Consider the following 16,281-nt stretch of genomic DNA (forward strand, 5'->3'; position numbering starts at 1 on the left):
CTAAAGGATAAGACGTCCGGTGCATTCGTGTTGAGCGATGCACCGGTGTTCAAATCTGAGGCGGGTACCAATTTTTCTAATGAAATATGTACTCAACAAATCTTCACGATTGACTTCCACGGTGAAGGAATAACATCTTGTGATAAAAATCAAACTCGCAAAATTATACTTTGCTTAATTACTGGTGGAAGGACCTCTTGAGAGTCCGCGCGGGTAGGTATCACGACCCTGCTTATTTCTGCCGTGAAGCAGTAATGCGTTTCGGTTTGAAGAGTGGGGCAGCCGTTGTAACTATACCTGAGACCTTAGAACTTATGCCTCAAGGTGGGTGGCGCATTTACGTTGTAGATATCTAAAGGCTCCAGTAACCATCTAAGCAATAAAAAAAAAAGTATAGGTAAAGTCAATTTCTAAATAATTTTAAACAAAAATCTCGTTATCATATTATTAGGAGTGTCGCATTATAAGAGAGTCATAAAAATTTCATTTTTATTTATTAGATTAAAACAAAAAAAAAACAGACATTCTATCATTTAGCGCATGACTGTTTCGCGGTAGATACAAAGTTAGTACGGGGGCTCAAAACAGCCCACATTTTGCGTCTTGTATCTGGGGGTAATGCGAACTAAACATTGAAAAACTTCGACGAAGTAGGTAAACTACATGTTTTATTGCAACGAATGGAAGTGACGCGGTTTACAAACACGCAACGTTTGTATCAATTAACGTTTTGAAACAGTATCGTCGAGGAACGTACAAATGAATTTGAAACTAATTTACAAAGACAGGTGGGTGGCGGCATTTCCGTTGTAGATGTCCATGAGCTCCGGTAACCACTTAACACTAGGTGGGCTTTGAGCTCGTCCACCCAACTACGCAATAAATAAAAAAAGAAGAGTGTACGTAAGATTATGCCTAATGAAAATGTTAGGATTTACTATGTAGTGAATTCTAGTTGCTTATTGAAAATCGAGCCTAACTAGAAAGAAAGTTCTGAGGTAACACGCACCAAAATAATATGCACTCGAGTTGGTAGGGCATCCTGGGCTATCCTGGCAGGGTCGCCATGTAATGTTGTACTTTGGGAGGTGTTAAAGGAAAACGTCTTCTTGCGTGTATTCCATGTTTAATTATCATCTTAATCCTAGTTTACAATTATGAAGAAGCCTATGTTTCTGGGTGGTCCGCCTTATTAAATAAATAATAAATAAATACAATACTAACAATCACGCCACGTTAACTGGTCCCGTGCTAAGTTCGTAAAGAACTTGTGTTACAGGTACCAGATAACGGAAATAAATGTTTTTATTATACATATACATATATCTAATATACATCCATAACCCTGGAAAAGACATTTATATTTACCATACAAATATCTTCCCTTGGCGGGATTCGAACCCGCGACCCCCTTGTGTAGTTACCATGTCACTTACCACTACACCAGAGAGGGACATACGAGATTACAATTATTAATTATGTTATATACTAAATGCTATGCTAATACTACGCTATGCTATAATATATAAGTATCTTATTTTATTTTTTATTTTATTTTATTAGGAAGACAAACAGTGAACTTAAACTATATAAACTCTAACCTTACAACTAAACACCATTTAAATGTCTCCGCATTTAAAATATATAGTATAGGTACACACTTCATTGGAATCGGTTAAAATGGGCTTTTTGCAAGTAAATTGATCCGAGATTTTGACGCTGATACGAAAAGCTGCCAGTGTCAAACTAATTGTTTATCCACGATCGTTTCGCGTGGGACGTTGAGCCCTATTAAAGAACTGGCTCCACCGAAATCACCACTGTCCACACAAATAAGTATGATTTATGTCATTGTTCAGTTGATAGACGGGTTTGGGTTGCGCAATGAAACACGCTGCGGGCCACACAGTTAGATTTGTCTTGTTATTTTAACGGTAATCTGCGATTTAGTTGTTGTATTTTTTTTTTATCTTCATCGATAACTACAGCACAGCTCTATGTCGTCCGCGTTAAAATGCAAATAATATGTTTGATTTCGGAATTGTTTTAGGTCGGAGCTTAAGTTGTTCCAGAAATATTTGCACGACTTCAAAGTCAAACAAGTATCGTGAATGATTATTTGAATTTTCATCGCGTAATTAATGAGCGATGTTCGAATACCTATTGTATTTTTTAAAAGGGTAAACAAGATCGTTTTTGAAATATAATTAATTTTAAACGCCTAAAGTTGTTTAATGATGATCCTTGTCCACAGTATTCGCAACGTCAAAGAAATGGCTAATAACGGCTAATACTATTCAAGGTTAAAATGTTAGGGACTTGAATTTTTTAATTTATAAATTTGTCCTATCTATATATTAATACGTGAAGCAAAAACTTTGTATCCCTTGTTACGAAAATTGCGCGGACGGAGGAGTATGAAATTTTCCACACTTATAGAGAATATAGAGAAGAAGTGCACAATGCTAATATTTTTTTTAAGTAATGCATAAAAGATACATTAAATCAATAAAGAAAATATTACACACACTACATACCATCTATTTGACGCACACAGGCATGCATACTATTTATTGTCAAACTTTTGTTCTTGACGTCTGTTGTCAAATTGAGAATAGATTAAATATTGTTTGTCTTTGTTAATATTCTTTATAGTGTAGGCTGGGCGAAATTTGTGATTATAGAAGTATAAAATACAATCACAATAGTGTACAAAGTTACAATTCCAATTAATTATAGTCGAATATCGACTACTGCGGGACTTCTAGTTAATTTTAAACGCCTAAAGTTGTTTAATGATGATCCTTGTCCACAGTATTCGCAACGTCAAAGAAATGGCTAATAACAATATAACGGCTAATATTATCCAAGGATAAAATTTTAGGGACTTGAATTTATCAATTTATAAATTTGTGTTATTATTAGAAATCAGGGATGTTGTACACACGAGTGCTTTTACCAGCTTTTTTTACCGGCTCCGGTAATCACTTAACATCAGGTGTAAAGCGTTGTGAGTGAGGTTCACCGATTGATACGATAAAAAAGGAACTTATTTTCCTTTTCTTGCTGTTGCCCATTATCTGGTGAAGTCCTTAGTTGCTACTAGGGACTATTCTAGGCGGAAACCAAGTGCAAAGAGAAAGACAGGTTTTATTTCAATTAACACACACTAAGCATATATGAGACCGTCAGCGCAAAAGTGACCTAACCCACAATTTTTCATAATCATGCTTATAATTATGTATATTTTTATTTATTTAGAAATAATAAATTTTGATGCAAAAACGGCGTATCCATAGTTTCACCCATAGATAACAGATGGCTTTGTAAACATTATTTTTGCGCGTGTTGTTTTTTAACCTACTACTCAAATTCAAATTAATGAAAACCTAAACCTCATTGCTCCGTAATAACTATGGTAAGCTTAGGCCACTTTTGCGCTAACGGCCTCATATGTTTTGTTCGTTTCATTACAGTATCAGACAGAAATACGTTCCGGGCTTTTCGTATAACCCTCGTGATAACTCTGGCTCGAGAGCTTTGCGGTTGCCTAGCCGTGCTACACTTCGCTTCGCTGATATTCAGCAAGGCCAGCTCGGGCTGGGTGTTGACTGCGAACCAGCAGGCCGTGGTGCTGGGCGTCGTGCAACTGATCGGCTCGTGCACCGCATCGACTCTAGTCGAAAGGACTGGTCGTAAGGTGAGTATTTATTCACATAATTATGTATGTTGTACCGAGGCTACGTTTTAGGAAAGTCTGGCCCGGACTAATAGGTAATCAGTATATTTAATTTTTTTTCCTACCTAATCTGATAACCTTGAGAGGCTATGTCAGCGTAACCGGGCGAGTAGCTGAGCTCACGGGGCTCAAACCGGGAGTGTTGCTAACACTGGCCCTAGCAAGAGCAGTGCTTCGCAGAATCTACCACCGGATTGGAAACGCGACCCACTGAGAAGATCCGGCCAGAAACTCAGTGGGCTCTAGTTCCTCAATCTATACTAATATTTAAATCTACAATGGTTTTTACGGATGTTCCGTTATAACTACTGAACCATGCATCCGATTGACTTGAAACTTTCTATACGTGTAGAAAATACATGTACTTAATGGATAAGCTAATATTTATATGAGTGTTGGACTGCCTAATAATAATGACAATAAATAATAATGTTAATTTTAAATGCCCAGCGAAGCAGGCCAGTACGGCTAGTTAGAATATATGATCGTTGTTCGAGTTTTTAATTTTTTTATAACGCATTAAGGTTGTACGGTCTCGTGAGCTACCCGGTGCTAATTAGGCGCAGACCTTAGTGTGACGTCACATGATAATCCTCAGTTGTGTTTGATATAACGGATATCAATCGCAACCAAACACTACCATGCTAAGTACTATTGCTTTATCTGTTATGTTTCTTATTATGATTAGGGTTAGATTATTCTTTCTTGAAGTGAGTATAATGATTAATGGAACACAAAAACGACTATTGATCACTAAGGGGACGCCACTAGCGCGTTATGTAAAGTTTGTCCACCTTCAAACAGGAAGGCTACGCAAAGGAAACAGGGAGGATAACAGTAACTACTCGCTTAAAAGTTCATACTGTGTGCTTAGTGCGAGTTTTGTAACGTTCTCACTAGCGAGCCAGTTTGCTCAAATTTGTATGCAATTGGAACAGCGCCCCTAGCGGCAAACGTACTCGGTGTTATTTTGTGAGTGCGAGTTCATATTAACGTTGTGATCTCGTAACCGAGTAATTTTACCGAAATGAGTACTACGAATGACATTTGTGCGAGTGCGTGTTACAAATTAGTGGATTTTAACGTTTCAATCGAGTATTTCTTTAGTAGTTTTATTTTTCCAACTAGAGAGGCAAAAATATCATGCCATAGAGCCTAATCTTTTTTTATGAAAAATGATAATATGGAGTGAAATAGATTTGATTAATTTGAAGCATTAATCAATTGGCATGGAATGAAATGAAATGAGATCAGATAATATGGGATAAAATATAATCTCTGCAAAATGCTGATTATATACTGAGATTTTTTCAGTGGACCTTTTCGAAGACTGAGAAGCTACGTCCAACGGTTTTGTTTATTTTTTTTAAATTTTCGCACTTTCACAGATACTAAACAGTTAATAAACCCACGTTACTTTGTTATTGCACAGATGGGTGGACGAGCTCCCGGCCCACCTAATCTTAAGTGGTTACCGGAGCCCATAGACATCTACAACGCAAATGCCGCCTCCCACCTTGAGATATTAGTTCTAAGGTCTCAGTATAGTTACAACGGTTGTCCCACCCTTCAAACCGAAACGCATTACTGCTTCACGGCAAAAATAGGCAGGGTGGTGATACCTACCCGTGCGGACTCACAAGACGTCCTACCACCAGTAATTACAAAAAATAATTTTGCGGGTTTGATTTTTATTACATGATGCTATTCCTTTACAGTGAAAGTCAATCGTAAACATTTGATAAGTACGTATTTCATTAGAAAAATTGATACCCGCCGGCGGGATTAGAACACCGGTGCATTGCAAGATACGAATACACCGGACGCCTTAACCTTTAGGCCAGGACGGTCTCAAAATTACACTTATACACGAAGAAATATTAAATACGCATTAACTAAGAAACATTAAATAGACAAAATAAAACAATTCACACAATTTAGCTCCTTGCGGTCCCTCCAAAATGTCTTTTCATCTTTTTTTCCTAGTTGTTCAATTGTAAATGAATAAATCAAAATCAAATCGAGTTTACGTTCTATACGGTGAAAAATGAAGAATTGTGAGTGTGAGTTGAGATATGCTACTCGCTTCGCAGGGCGTTTATTCACCGAGAGCAGCAATAATATTATTTCTCGTATATTGGTAGCACGTGATGTTTTGGCATTAGACCGTCTAAATGAAATACAACGCATTTTAACAGCATTTTAATGGGAACCAACTACTTTCAAAATTATTCGGGTAATGTCACGTGTTCAATACTATTTTGTACCTTTAGAATTAAAGTGGCTCAACCCAAAATTCTTAGTTTCTGGTAAACTTCAATATTGTAATACAATAATTGTATTTTTTTAGTTTTTCGGTTTAAACACTTTAAGCCATGCCATTTTATTTGAAAAAGACAGAAAGAGTACTTTGTCCTTTTCTAGACTAAAAGAGACTGTTTAATTTTATAAGCTGATAGAATAATATAGAAAAGAATAATAGGATACCCTCTAATCGTCACATTGGAAAAAGGTATGGCTTTATCATTTTATCATTTAAATTATTTTTTATTGCACTTATAAAACTAATTTAATTTACAATATGTAACTACATATATCTATAACTAATCCGTACTTGTCAAATTCCTCATAAATTGTCAATATTCTTAATAAAATTCCTATTAATAATATACAAGTGCAAATGTTGAGCTGCTTGCCAGAAATGATATAATATTGTTTTGTTTTTTTGTTGTTTCCTTGTAGGCTGCCTGTAATAATCTAAATCTGTGTGAAAGGCAATAAATGATTTTATTATTATCTACTAATGGTAGTCCAGTGGTCGAAATTTGACCATAATTTATTTAAATTTTAAGTTTGAACATTATTATAGTTCTATTGTCACCTTTCTATTATCATCATTTCTATAATAATCATTGCTCTATGTCGCCAAGGCTACATTATAGAAAAATAATATTAAAGACAAAAAATATTAATCTATTCTCAATTTGACCACAGATTGATAAATCAATAAACAAAAAAAGTATAAATGCATGTGTGTGTTTGTGTGTCAAATACATGGCAATGTGTGTAAGATTTTTTATTGATTTAGTTAATTTTTTTTTTTATTATACACAATTAAAAAAAATATTAGCAATCTGCACTACTCTATATTCTCTCAACGTGTGGGAAATTTCATACTTCTCCGTCCGCGCAATTTTCGTAAAAAGGGGTACAACATTTTTGCTTCACGTATTACTTAAAATGTAGGTTCTTAATAATAATACATAAGTGTTTTGAAATATAAAACTAATCTTAAATTTTTTAGTTATACCACTTCCATTCTAAGGGTGCTATTTCGTAAACAAACTTTGCCGTAATGGCGTAATCTTTAAAATACACGGAAACTGCCCAGCATAAACATAATTTTTTAGTAACTTTAATAGAAGTATTAGAATTAGAAGTTTATTATAGAATTTATTTAATTGTAATTACATATTTAGACATACTTAACATAATTAATCCTGGAATAGGTAATTATTTCAGCTTTTTTTAATTAAAGAAATTATGTTTTATATAGGTTTAATCATTTACCCGTTGAACGTTTATAAAATGATTGTATTTACGGTAATAGTGTTAATGATCTTCATTAGGTGGCCCAAATATACTAAAATTATTACGAGCATCCATCCTTACTTATAAATGTGTAAAGAAACAAATTTATAATTACATTATTCAAATTTCTACATAATTTATAAATTTATATCTGTATATATGTATGTGTAAATATGTATATATGTGTGTGCGCGCGCGCGCGCGCGCGCGTGTGTGTGTGTGTGTGTGTGTGTGTGTGTGTGTGTGTGTGTGTGTGTTTGTGTGTATATATATTTCAATAGATAGGTACATAGTGTGCAATTCATTTCGAAATTATTCTTGCCCATCTAATGGTTGTCTGGAAGAGATCACTCTTAGTGATAAGACCAAGAATTGTACTCTTTTTTTTTGTTAATGTTGTTTCGCAATATTTATTCATTTTGTGTACAATAAAGAATACTCTATCTCACTCTCTCTTTCTCTCATCAAACAATTCTTTAAAAAAAAGCAATGATTTTATAAGAATTAAATGAAAATGCAAAGAATTCATATGTATTTACAACTAGCTAGACGTCTATAAAATTTTCTAAACGAAAAAATATATGTGTATAAACCATTAGAATAGATAAAACCTTAAAAAACAATATTATTATTAAAAACGAAAGAAAAAATCTTGAAATTGTATTGGTTTCACGGCAAAATTTTTAGTGACTACGTAACTTGCTTGAAAGTGAAGAAATACTCTCAAAATCCATTAATTTGTAACTCGCACTCGCACATACAATAATCGAGAGGCTCACTTCGGTAAAGCTATTCGATACATGAGACAGCAACATAAACAAACCTTCTCTCTCCCACAAAATGGGATTCATAAGTTTACCACTAGGTGGCACTGATACAACCTCACACAAATTAAACATAACATTAACATCGACTGGGTAATTAAAAAACCTCGCACTAAACATAGGTACATTACCCATTACCCGACTAACTATAAATATCGTTAGAAAGCTTGGCATTTCAATTAAACGCCTTAAAAAACAACCTTGCGTGCTACCAATATAAGAGAAAAAATTATCGCTTCTCAAGACGAATAAACGTCCTGCAAATCGAGTAACTCACACTCAGAGCTCCGCACGTTTCACCGTGAAGAGCGTACACTCGATGCGAGTCATTCGATTCGATTTTTGAAACTCGCACTAAGCCTACTGGTGTACCATCACAGCGCGAAGGTATAGGTAATACTCAGAGAACGCAGCTGTGAATCCGCGGGGAATCCCCTAATCGCCTTTTGACAATCACGCGAGGTAAATAATTAAATTATTATTATAGGCAAAAATAATATTGACGTAGAAAAAGATACGAGTGTTTGATCCAAATAGAGTTAGGCGATGTCACCTCGAATTCATATGAGGTCAAATCATATAAATTTAGGGGCATCCGCTACAAGATGTCGCTAGTTTCGATACAAAAAGTGTCTTAAAGTATCGCAGTTTCAAGGTCCTGGTCTATGGATTACATTAACTTAGCAGGTAGTTTATTGCCCCGATTAGTGTTATGAAGAGTATCACGTGTTTACTTTCAGCCCCTACTCGGCACGACGTGTTTAGTGTCTGGTATATCGATGTGCGCGTTAGGAGCGTGGTTCTACGCGCAGAGCATCAGCGCCACCAGCGTGTCGTGGCTGCCGATAGCGGCGTTATGCTTGTGCATCTACTGCGATGCGGCCGGACTGCAACCCGTGCCTTTCGTTATCATGACCGAAATGTTCTCTTTCCAGGTAACTAGATATTTGTCTTATCTCTAGTCATCTGATTGTAGGCACTTGAATGTGCTATAAAAGTCACAAATTGCGTGATAAATAAAAGTTGTTTTTTTTTATTGCTTAGATGGATGGACGAGCTCACAGCCCACCTGGTGTTACGTGGTTACTGGAGCCCATAGATATCTACAACGTAAATGCGCCACCCACCTTGAGATATAAGTTCTAAGGTCTCAGTATAGTCACAACGGCTGTCCCGCCCTTCAAACCGAAACACATTACTGCTTCACCGCAGAAATAGGTACGGCAGAAAGTATGATTTTATATATATGATTTCATTAAATTAGTTCAAGAATACCTACGAAATATTTTCTCGATAAATCTATTATGTACCTAATATTTAAGGTGACTTCAGATTTAGATATAAGAACTAGAGTTCCTTGTTCTAGCTCCGCGGTACAGTGACTTCAATAGTGATATCGTTCGCGTGTGCTCTAGTATCGGTTGAGCTCCGCGTGTTCCAACCCCTGGCGGCCTCAATGGGTCTCCATATGGTGTTCTGGCTGTTCTCGGCTGTCTGCATAATCAGTACAGTGTACATAGCTTGCATGGTGCCGGAGACAAAAATGCGAACCCTGGACGAGATCTACACTGAAATAGGTGGCAAGAAACAGAAGGATTGCGAGGCAGACGTCACTAAATTGTAGTCAGATAATTCCTCTCGGCTGCTCTGTTAAAAATTAGTGTAAGATATTACTTTTAGTACGTAATCATCTTTATTGTTCAGTTCCATATAAAATTGGACTGTTCTAGATCTAGGCTAATAAATTATAAAATCGTATATTTTTCGTAACAACATGTAATTATTTTTATAAAGCTGTAGGTAGGTACATAAACTATGAGTATTTGAGATGCTGTCTTTGAGAATAGGTATTTATAAAAATTGACAATTTTAGACCAACATTTTCGTTTTTATTATTATTATTATTTCGAAATTTACGTTCCGTAGTTTAATCATAAATTGATTATTGTTAAATTGTGTACTTGTTAGAAAGTTATTAAATTTTTATTTTTATTTATATTATTATGACTTCACAGATTTTAGGTTAGAATTGTATTGTTATATTGATTTAAATACTATTTATAGTTATTTTAATTTTATTTCCGAATGTCTCATCTAAAGTATCTTACTCCTCTTTTAAGTAAATAGTTTAAAAACGTTCCTAGTATGAAATATTTCGGCCATTTTAGCGGGAACAAAGAGTGATCTGATAATGTCTGAATTGTTTGAATTTACCACTTTAATGTTTCTTCAGCCTTGATCGTGTAATATGAATGTAACTGTACTTGATTCTTAAATCAATTTACGTATCTGTGGATTGGCCCCATTTTACTAAGTTACTAGACTACGTCAGACTAAAAGGTCAAATAACCAAAAGCCGCAATGTATTTTTTTTTGTTTTTCAATGAATGTGAAGGTTTAATTAAACTCAATAAATGAAACACGCTTATTTCTTTGTTTAATTTTACCACCAGGGCCATGAAACTGAGATACTTTAATTTTTTTATATGGAGACTAGCGACCTCCTGTAGCGGATGCTCCTAAACTAACTATATGTTGTTAAAGTTAAGGCATTTCAGTATTGTTTAACTAGGTAACACACAAAAAATAAAAAAAACCGTACAAGTCTTTATTTGTTATAGACAAATTGATTCAATTTTATCAATTTGTGGTTTCAGAAAATTTACAAAATCCTTCATTAAAAATAAAATATAGGATAGGTAGGATACTGCCATGAGAAACTAATCGAAGCGAAGCCATCTAGTGGCTGATGCCCGTAAACTTTTTTGTTGAGTGCTTAAGTTGCCTATATATAACTAATTTATGTGAATTATCTATGTTTACCACATTCGATATTCTGACAGTAGTCCCTTGCTCCAAACCATGCCGTGCCAGCCAATACACTGTAATACTGCAATTACGCAGTCACCCTCAGACAAAGGGCACAAATTTCTCGCCGAATCTTCTCAGTGGGTCGCGTTTCCCATCCGGTAGTAGATTCTGAGCAGCACTTCTCTTATTAGGGCTAGTGTTAGCAACGTTTTCAGGTTAGAGCCCCGTGAGCTCACCTACTAGTACGATGACGCTGGCATAAACCCATAGGTTACCAGCTAAGGTAGGTAAAAAAAATACGCAGTTTTTTTTTTCAAATACAGAATCGTAATATCGATTAAATAAAACACAACACTCACAAGCAATGGAATGTTTACATTTTAATGACAATATTCTTAAATATATAAATATATAAGTACTTATACGATTTAAGTATGAAAGATTGTCTCACTCGATTATAATCAAACATTAACATTTTTCTATAGTGCGTTTCATATTTAGGATGTATTTTTAGTATCCTAATATGTAGTACCTACTAAGGATGAAAGGTAGATGAGGGTCATCTTTGAGGTGGTTCAAATAGAAAAGTTGTATCTCAAAATATTAAACTCCAATTGAATAACTGAAGATGGCGCTAGTGTGACTTCAGGGACAATATTGCGAGAAGTATACTGAATTAATTAGTTAAATAAATAAATAAAACTTGAAGTATGTAAACCTTCTTTTACTAATAAATGTAAATTTTAAAATTCAAAACGTTTATGGAATAATAACGCCATCTTACTTTATAGTTTCTTGATTTTTTTACATAAATCTTCTCTATAAATATTAATATGCATATTTTTCTTTTCATTTGACATAGCACAATAGCCATGTTATTAGCATATCAATCATGGATTATCTTCATTCAAGTTAAAAGGATAGACAATATAACCAATCTAATGGTATCATTCTACAGATTAGACAATCTTTCAGAATCAGTCCAGAAATTTATATAATATTAGAATGTAAAATATTTTTTACATAGGTACTTACTTACTTACAAGTGTGATCTTAACGCACAAATATGGAAGTTTTTTTTTTTCACCAGAAGACGTACACAATTACAATTTAGAAAATGTGTTTTGAAAGACATTAATTGTGCTCTCTTTACAACTCAATTGAATATTTAAATCTGAGGAGTGATTAAATAAGTTACCGAATGAAAAACACCTTCTACTTACCGTAACATAGTTATGATACTCGATACAGTACTGATAAATTATAAATTATTTTATTTAATTCCCCAAAAATATATACGATTGACGAAAACGATTTTACTGGCGCATCACTAAAATAACAATCACTCCTCTATTTCATTAAAATCTAAGACATATAATAATCTAAACGTCTTAATCTATAAAATCTATAGTATAAAAGATTATGTACGTATTTATAAGCCTATAATAAATTTAGTAAGTGGTTTTTATATATCATTAAAGAGTAACAATGTATGTACTGGTAATTTGATCAGTAATTTAACGTGACATCAGGTTGCCTTTTATGTCGTTAGAGCTCATATTATTATTGCATTTAATATTTAATTTAATAAGATAAAAATTGTCATTCAGGATCGATGTGTACTTGAAGAACCTTCGAAACAAACCCTCCTATTAGTTAATACAACGGAATTATAACTAGCTTCATGAAACTGCTGCCTAAAATAAAAGTAGGTAAGTAAATACAAACTGGTGGTAAGACCTCTTGTGAGTCCGCACGGGTAGGTACCACCACTCCGCCAAGTTCAGCCGTGAAGCAGTAATGCGTTTCGGTTTGAAGGGCTGAGCAGCCGTTGTAACTATACTGAGACCTTAGATCATATCTCAAGGTGGGTGGCGCATTTACGTTGTAGATGTCTATGGGCTCCAGTAACCACTTAACACCAGGTGGGCTGTGAGCTCGTCCACCCATCTAAGCAATAAAAAAAAATACTTCAAAAAACAACCACAAAATTTGTGACTGCAATTCGCATAATACTCATTTATCATAATTTTAAATCGGAACCAATATCCATTATCACTTAGAGCTTCGGAAAATTGTCTGAAAGCATGTATTTTTGTTTGAACAAACGTTCATTAGGTATTTATTTTCTCTAATGACTACTCCTACATGTCACATTAAACGCAGACCCTAATTTTTTTGTAGAAGAAAAAGCAATAGGTATAAATTGATGGAATATAATCCAAAAACAAGTACTTTTTAATATACTTCAAATTACTGATCAAAGTAAAATTAATTTTGTTTACATATTAAATATTACAGTTAGTGTAAACTTTGCATTAGTATCACGAGGTTTCTATCTAGTTTTGTGAAAATATTATAATTATCATATATATAATATATTATCATATTTAAGCAAAATATACCTAAATACAAAAATTTTGGCGTACACAGTTCAGAACGAGCACAGATTAGGTAAAAAAATGTAGATTAAATAGTTTTAGACGTAAACACAATAAAACATGTCCATAAAACTCGTTTTCTTTGATCAACATTAATCATCTATAAGAACAGCAATATAAAAAATACAATAAAAAAAATATCTATTTAAAATACATCAATAATTTTATGTTTTTTGTAATTTTATGTTTGAACATGTTTACTCATAAACTGTATACACCATTTATAAAAAAAAAACAGATTACAAACTAAATAAATTCTAGAACGCTTTGGAACATAACCTAAAAGTACAAAAAAAAACCATCCGTTACCAAGAACACAACAGATCTTCGTGTTAACTTAACAAATAAAAATCATCACAAATAGGCAAGACAATCTCTAAATTCCAATTATTTTAACAATATTGCACTAAAATTGCAATGTACATTTATATGTACATTCGAAAGTTGAAAAAAAAAGGTGCAAAATACGGCAGCCATTTTATTTCAAGTGTCAAAAATAAAACGAGGTAATGCCAAAAAGGTTAGGTATGCAAAAGCGCATCTAACAGCATAGGAACACGGTTCAAATATCAAAGACCCGTGAAAATCTCTTATCTCATGGTTTAGTTCAGGCATAATGCATTTCATGTTATGTTGCATTGTCTTCAAAACTATTAAAATATTTTTTACTTTATTTAGTTTTATTTATGGCGGTTCAATGTGATATGCAAATTGTAAACCTTTAGAAGGTGAATTAATTTTCTCAACTTTTTCCAAAATAACTCCAATAATTTTTTTTTATATATAAGCGACTATGTAATTAACTTTTCTTATACTTTGTGTCACAAGAGACGTACCGATATTTGTTAGGCTGTCTATGAAACATTTCGATTTTATGCATCGATTTTATTTGAATCATTTTTTACATCGGGGAGTATCGATTTTCGTGTGAACTTAAATTAAATTTTCAAAAAATAATCTTAATATAATAAAATAATAAACATAATTTGATTTGGTTGCGTTAATTTGGTTTCCACGGTCGGTGGTCAATGTCAAAAAAAAAAAACAAATCCTCAGTCTTTAATTAATTTTTAGTGATGTTTTTGTAATGTAAAAAATTTGGTATTCAAAATTTGAGATTACATTAATATTAAGAAATATCTACATCGCGATTTTAAATGTTCTGTATTCCAGACGTCAAATAAAGTTCGTTGAGTTTTAGCTATTAATTCTTAAAGGTATGCCATAATATATATCCCATACCTAAGTACTTTATTTCAAAAACTTTTTAATAAAGCTTTTTGAAAAAACATATATGTGTAAAATTAAAAATTAAATCAAAAGATTTATTTTTATTTAACGGAGTATAACATTTAAGTACATACGTATCATGTAAATAAATTAATTAATTAAAAACTTATAGAGCCCAACAGGGTTGTACCGTAGGCCAATAGACAATTTTGTTTTTGTTTTTTTAAGGGTACGGGATATTCATTATTCATTCTTTGATTTCATAAAATCGGAAATTTATTAATCAAAGCGACTGTGCAATTGTACGCAATAAATTCAAAATAAGTAAAAATATTTAAAATATTACAATCACTCCTCTCGTATTTTAAACAACAGAATTTTAATATAATTGCATTGAAAGGGAAGTTTAAATTGACTTATTTGTACATAAAATGGAAGGAATTGACCATAGGAAGACGAAACAAGATGTAAATATACTGATATGAAGGAATAGATAAATAAATAGAAATACATTTGTAAATTATGATAAAAAAAAAAGGCTTCTCACTATCAAAAGCGGAGCCCGGAGGAGCACAATCTCTCTCACAGACATTCAGTTTATAAATTAGCTTTTGAACATTCCAACCTAAGAGTGAAAGACATAATTTTTGAATATTTTTTTAAATTACATTATTGTATTAAATTTACTTAAATTGTATTAAAAACGTGATGTGACAACCCTAACTGCTAGGCGATCGAATATGTAGACACGCGTATTCCTACAGACTTACCAAAGTAAATGTTTCCGTTCTTTCAAATTAAAGCTTCTCTCTTTGTATATTGCAAAGCTGCCAATTTCAGCAGCAGCTTAGTAGTATCAGAAACCAATTTCTTTACTATAAAATATTCATGAAAATATTATTTTTTCACTTCTATCCTTTATTAGTACTATATTTGTTATATGCTCTTCAAACACATACCGCAATTTAATCAAAATAAATACGTAATCATAATGTTTAAACATAAAAAATAATGTACTATAGGGGGTCTAAAATTATGTAGACTGGTTATTAATTTTACTCACATTTAAAAATGTTTTTTTTCAAACAATGTTTATATTGACATCAATTTTTTTCTGACTTCATATTAAGCATTAATTAAATCAATCACATCACTCAAAAAACAGTATAAAAGGAATCTAATAGTGCATTTGCTAACCTAACAGATTAATTTGACGATTCTAAAACTATGTATGGTACAACAAATGTATTTCGTATTGAAACACTGCCTAAACTGACGCAAGTTGATTTGGAGCAGTGGACCCGGGGCAGCAACGCAACTTGAACGTGGATTAAGTACATTAGAAGACGAGTAGTTAGATAAGTTGCCTGTACCAGCTTAAGTACTCATATTTACAGAAAACAAATAACATAAAGCTATCTTCGAAATATGTATACATATATATTTTTAATGATAATGAATTTTTCAAATAGAATAAATTTAAAATTTTTTCAATCATTACACTTCAGTTGAGTCGGTCGGTTTTAATATTATTACAAGAAAATAGTTTTTTTTTTTCATTAATATTTTCCTTATAGAGATGCACAAAATATTACGGTTTTACATAACAATAAAACCGATATTATGTGCCGAGAAGGAAAACATA

The 16,281-nt window shown here is 33.0% G+C and overlaps 1 protein-coding gene across 1 annotated transcript in view; it reads left to right on the plus strand.

The window, feature by feature from the left end:
* The window catches only part of LOC114245071 (facilitated trehalose transporter Tret1), a 33,892-nt gene extending 23,310 nt beyond the window's left edge, over window positions 1-10,582 (plus strand). The window contains exons 5-7 of the mRNA XM_028177076.2: window positions 3,477-3,700; window positions 8,895-9,089; window positions 9,521-10,582. Of these exons, the coding sequence (XP_028032877.2) occupies window positions 3,477-3,700; window positions 8,895-9,089; window positions 9,521-9,778 (677 nt within the window). The 3' untranslated portion in view covers window positions 9,779-10,582. The remainder of the gene's footprint in view (window positions 1-3,476; window positions 3,701-8,894; window positions 9,090-9,520) is intronic.
* Window positions 10,583-16,281: the final 5,699 nt, after the last annotated feature.

Source organism: Bombyx mandarina, chromosome 20 (assembly GCF_030267445.1).
Source record: "Bombyx mandarina strain Sakado chromosome 20, ASM3026744v2".
Lineage (NCBI taxonomy): Eukaryota > Metazoa > Arthropoda > Insecta > Lepidoptera > Bombycidae > Bombyx > Bombyx mandarina.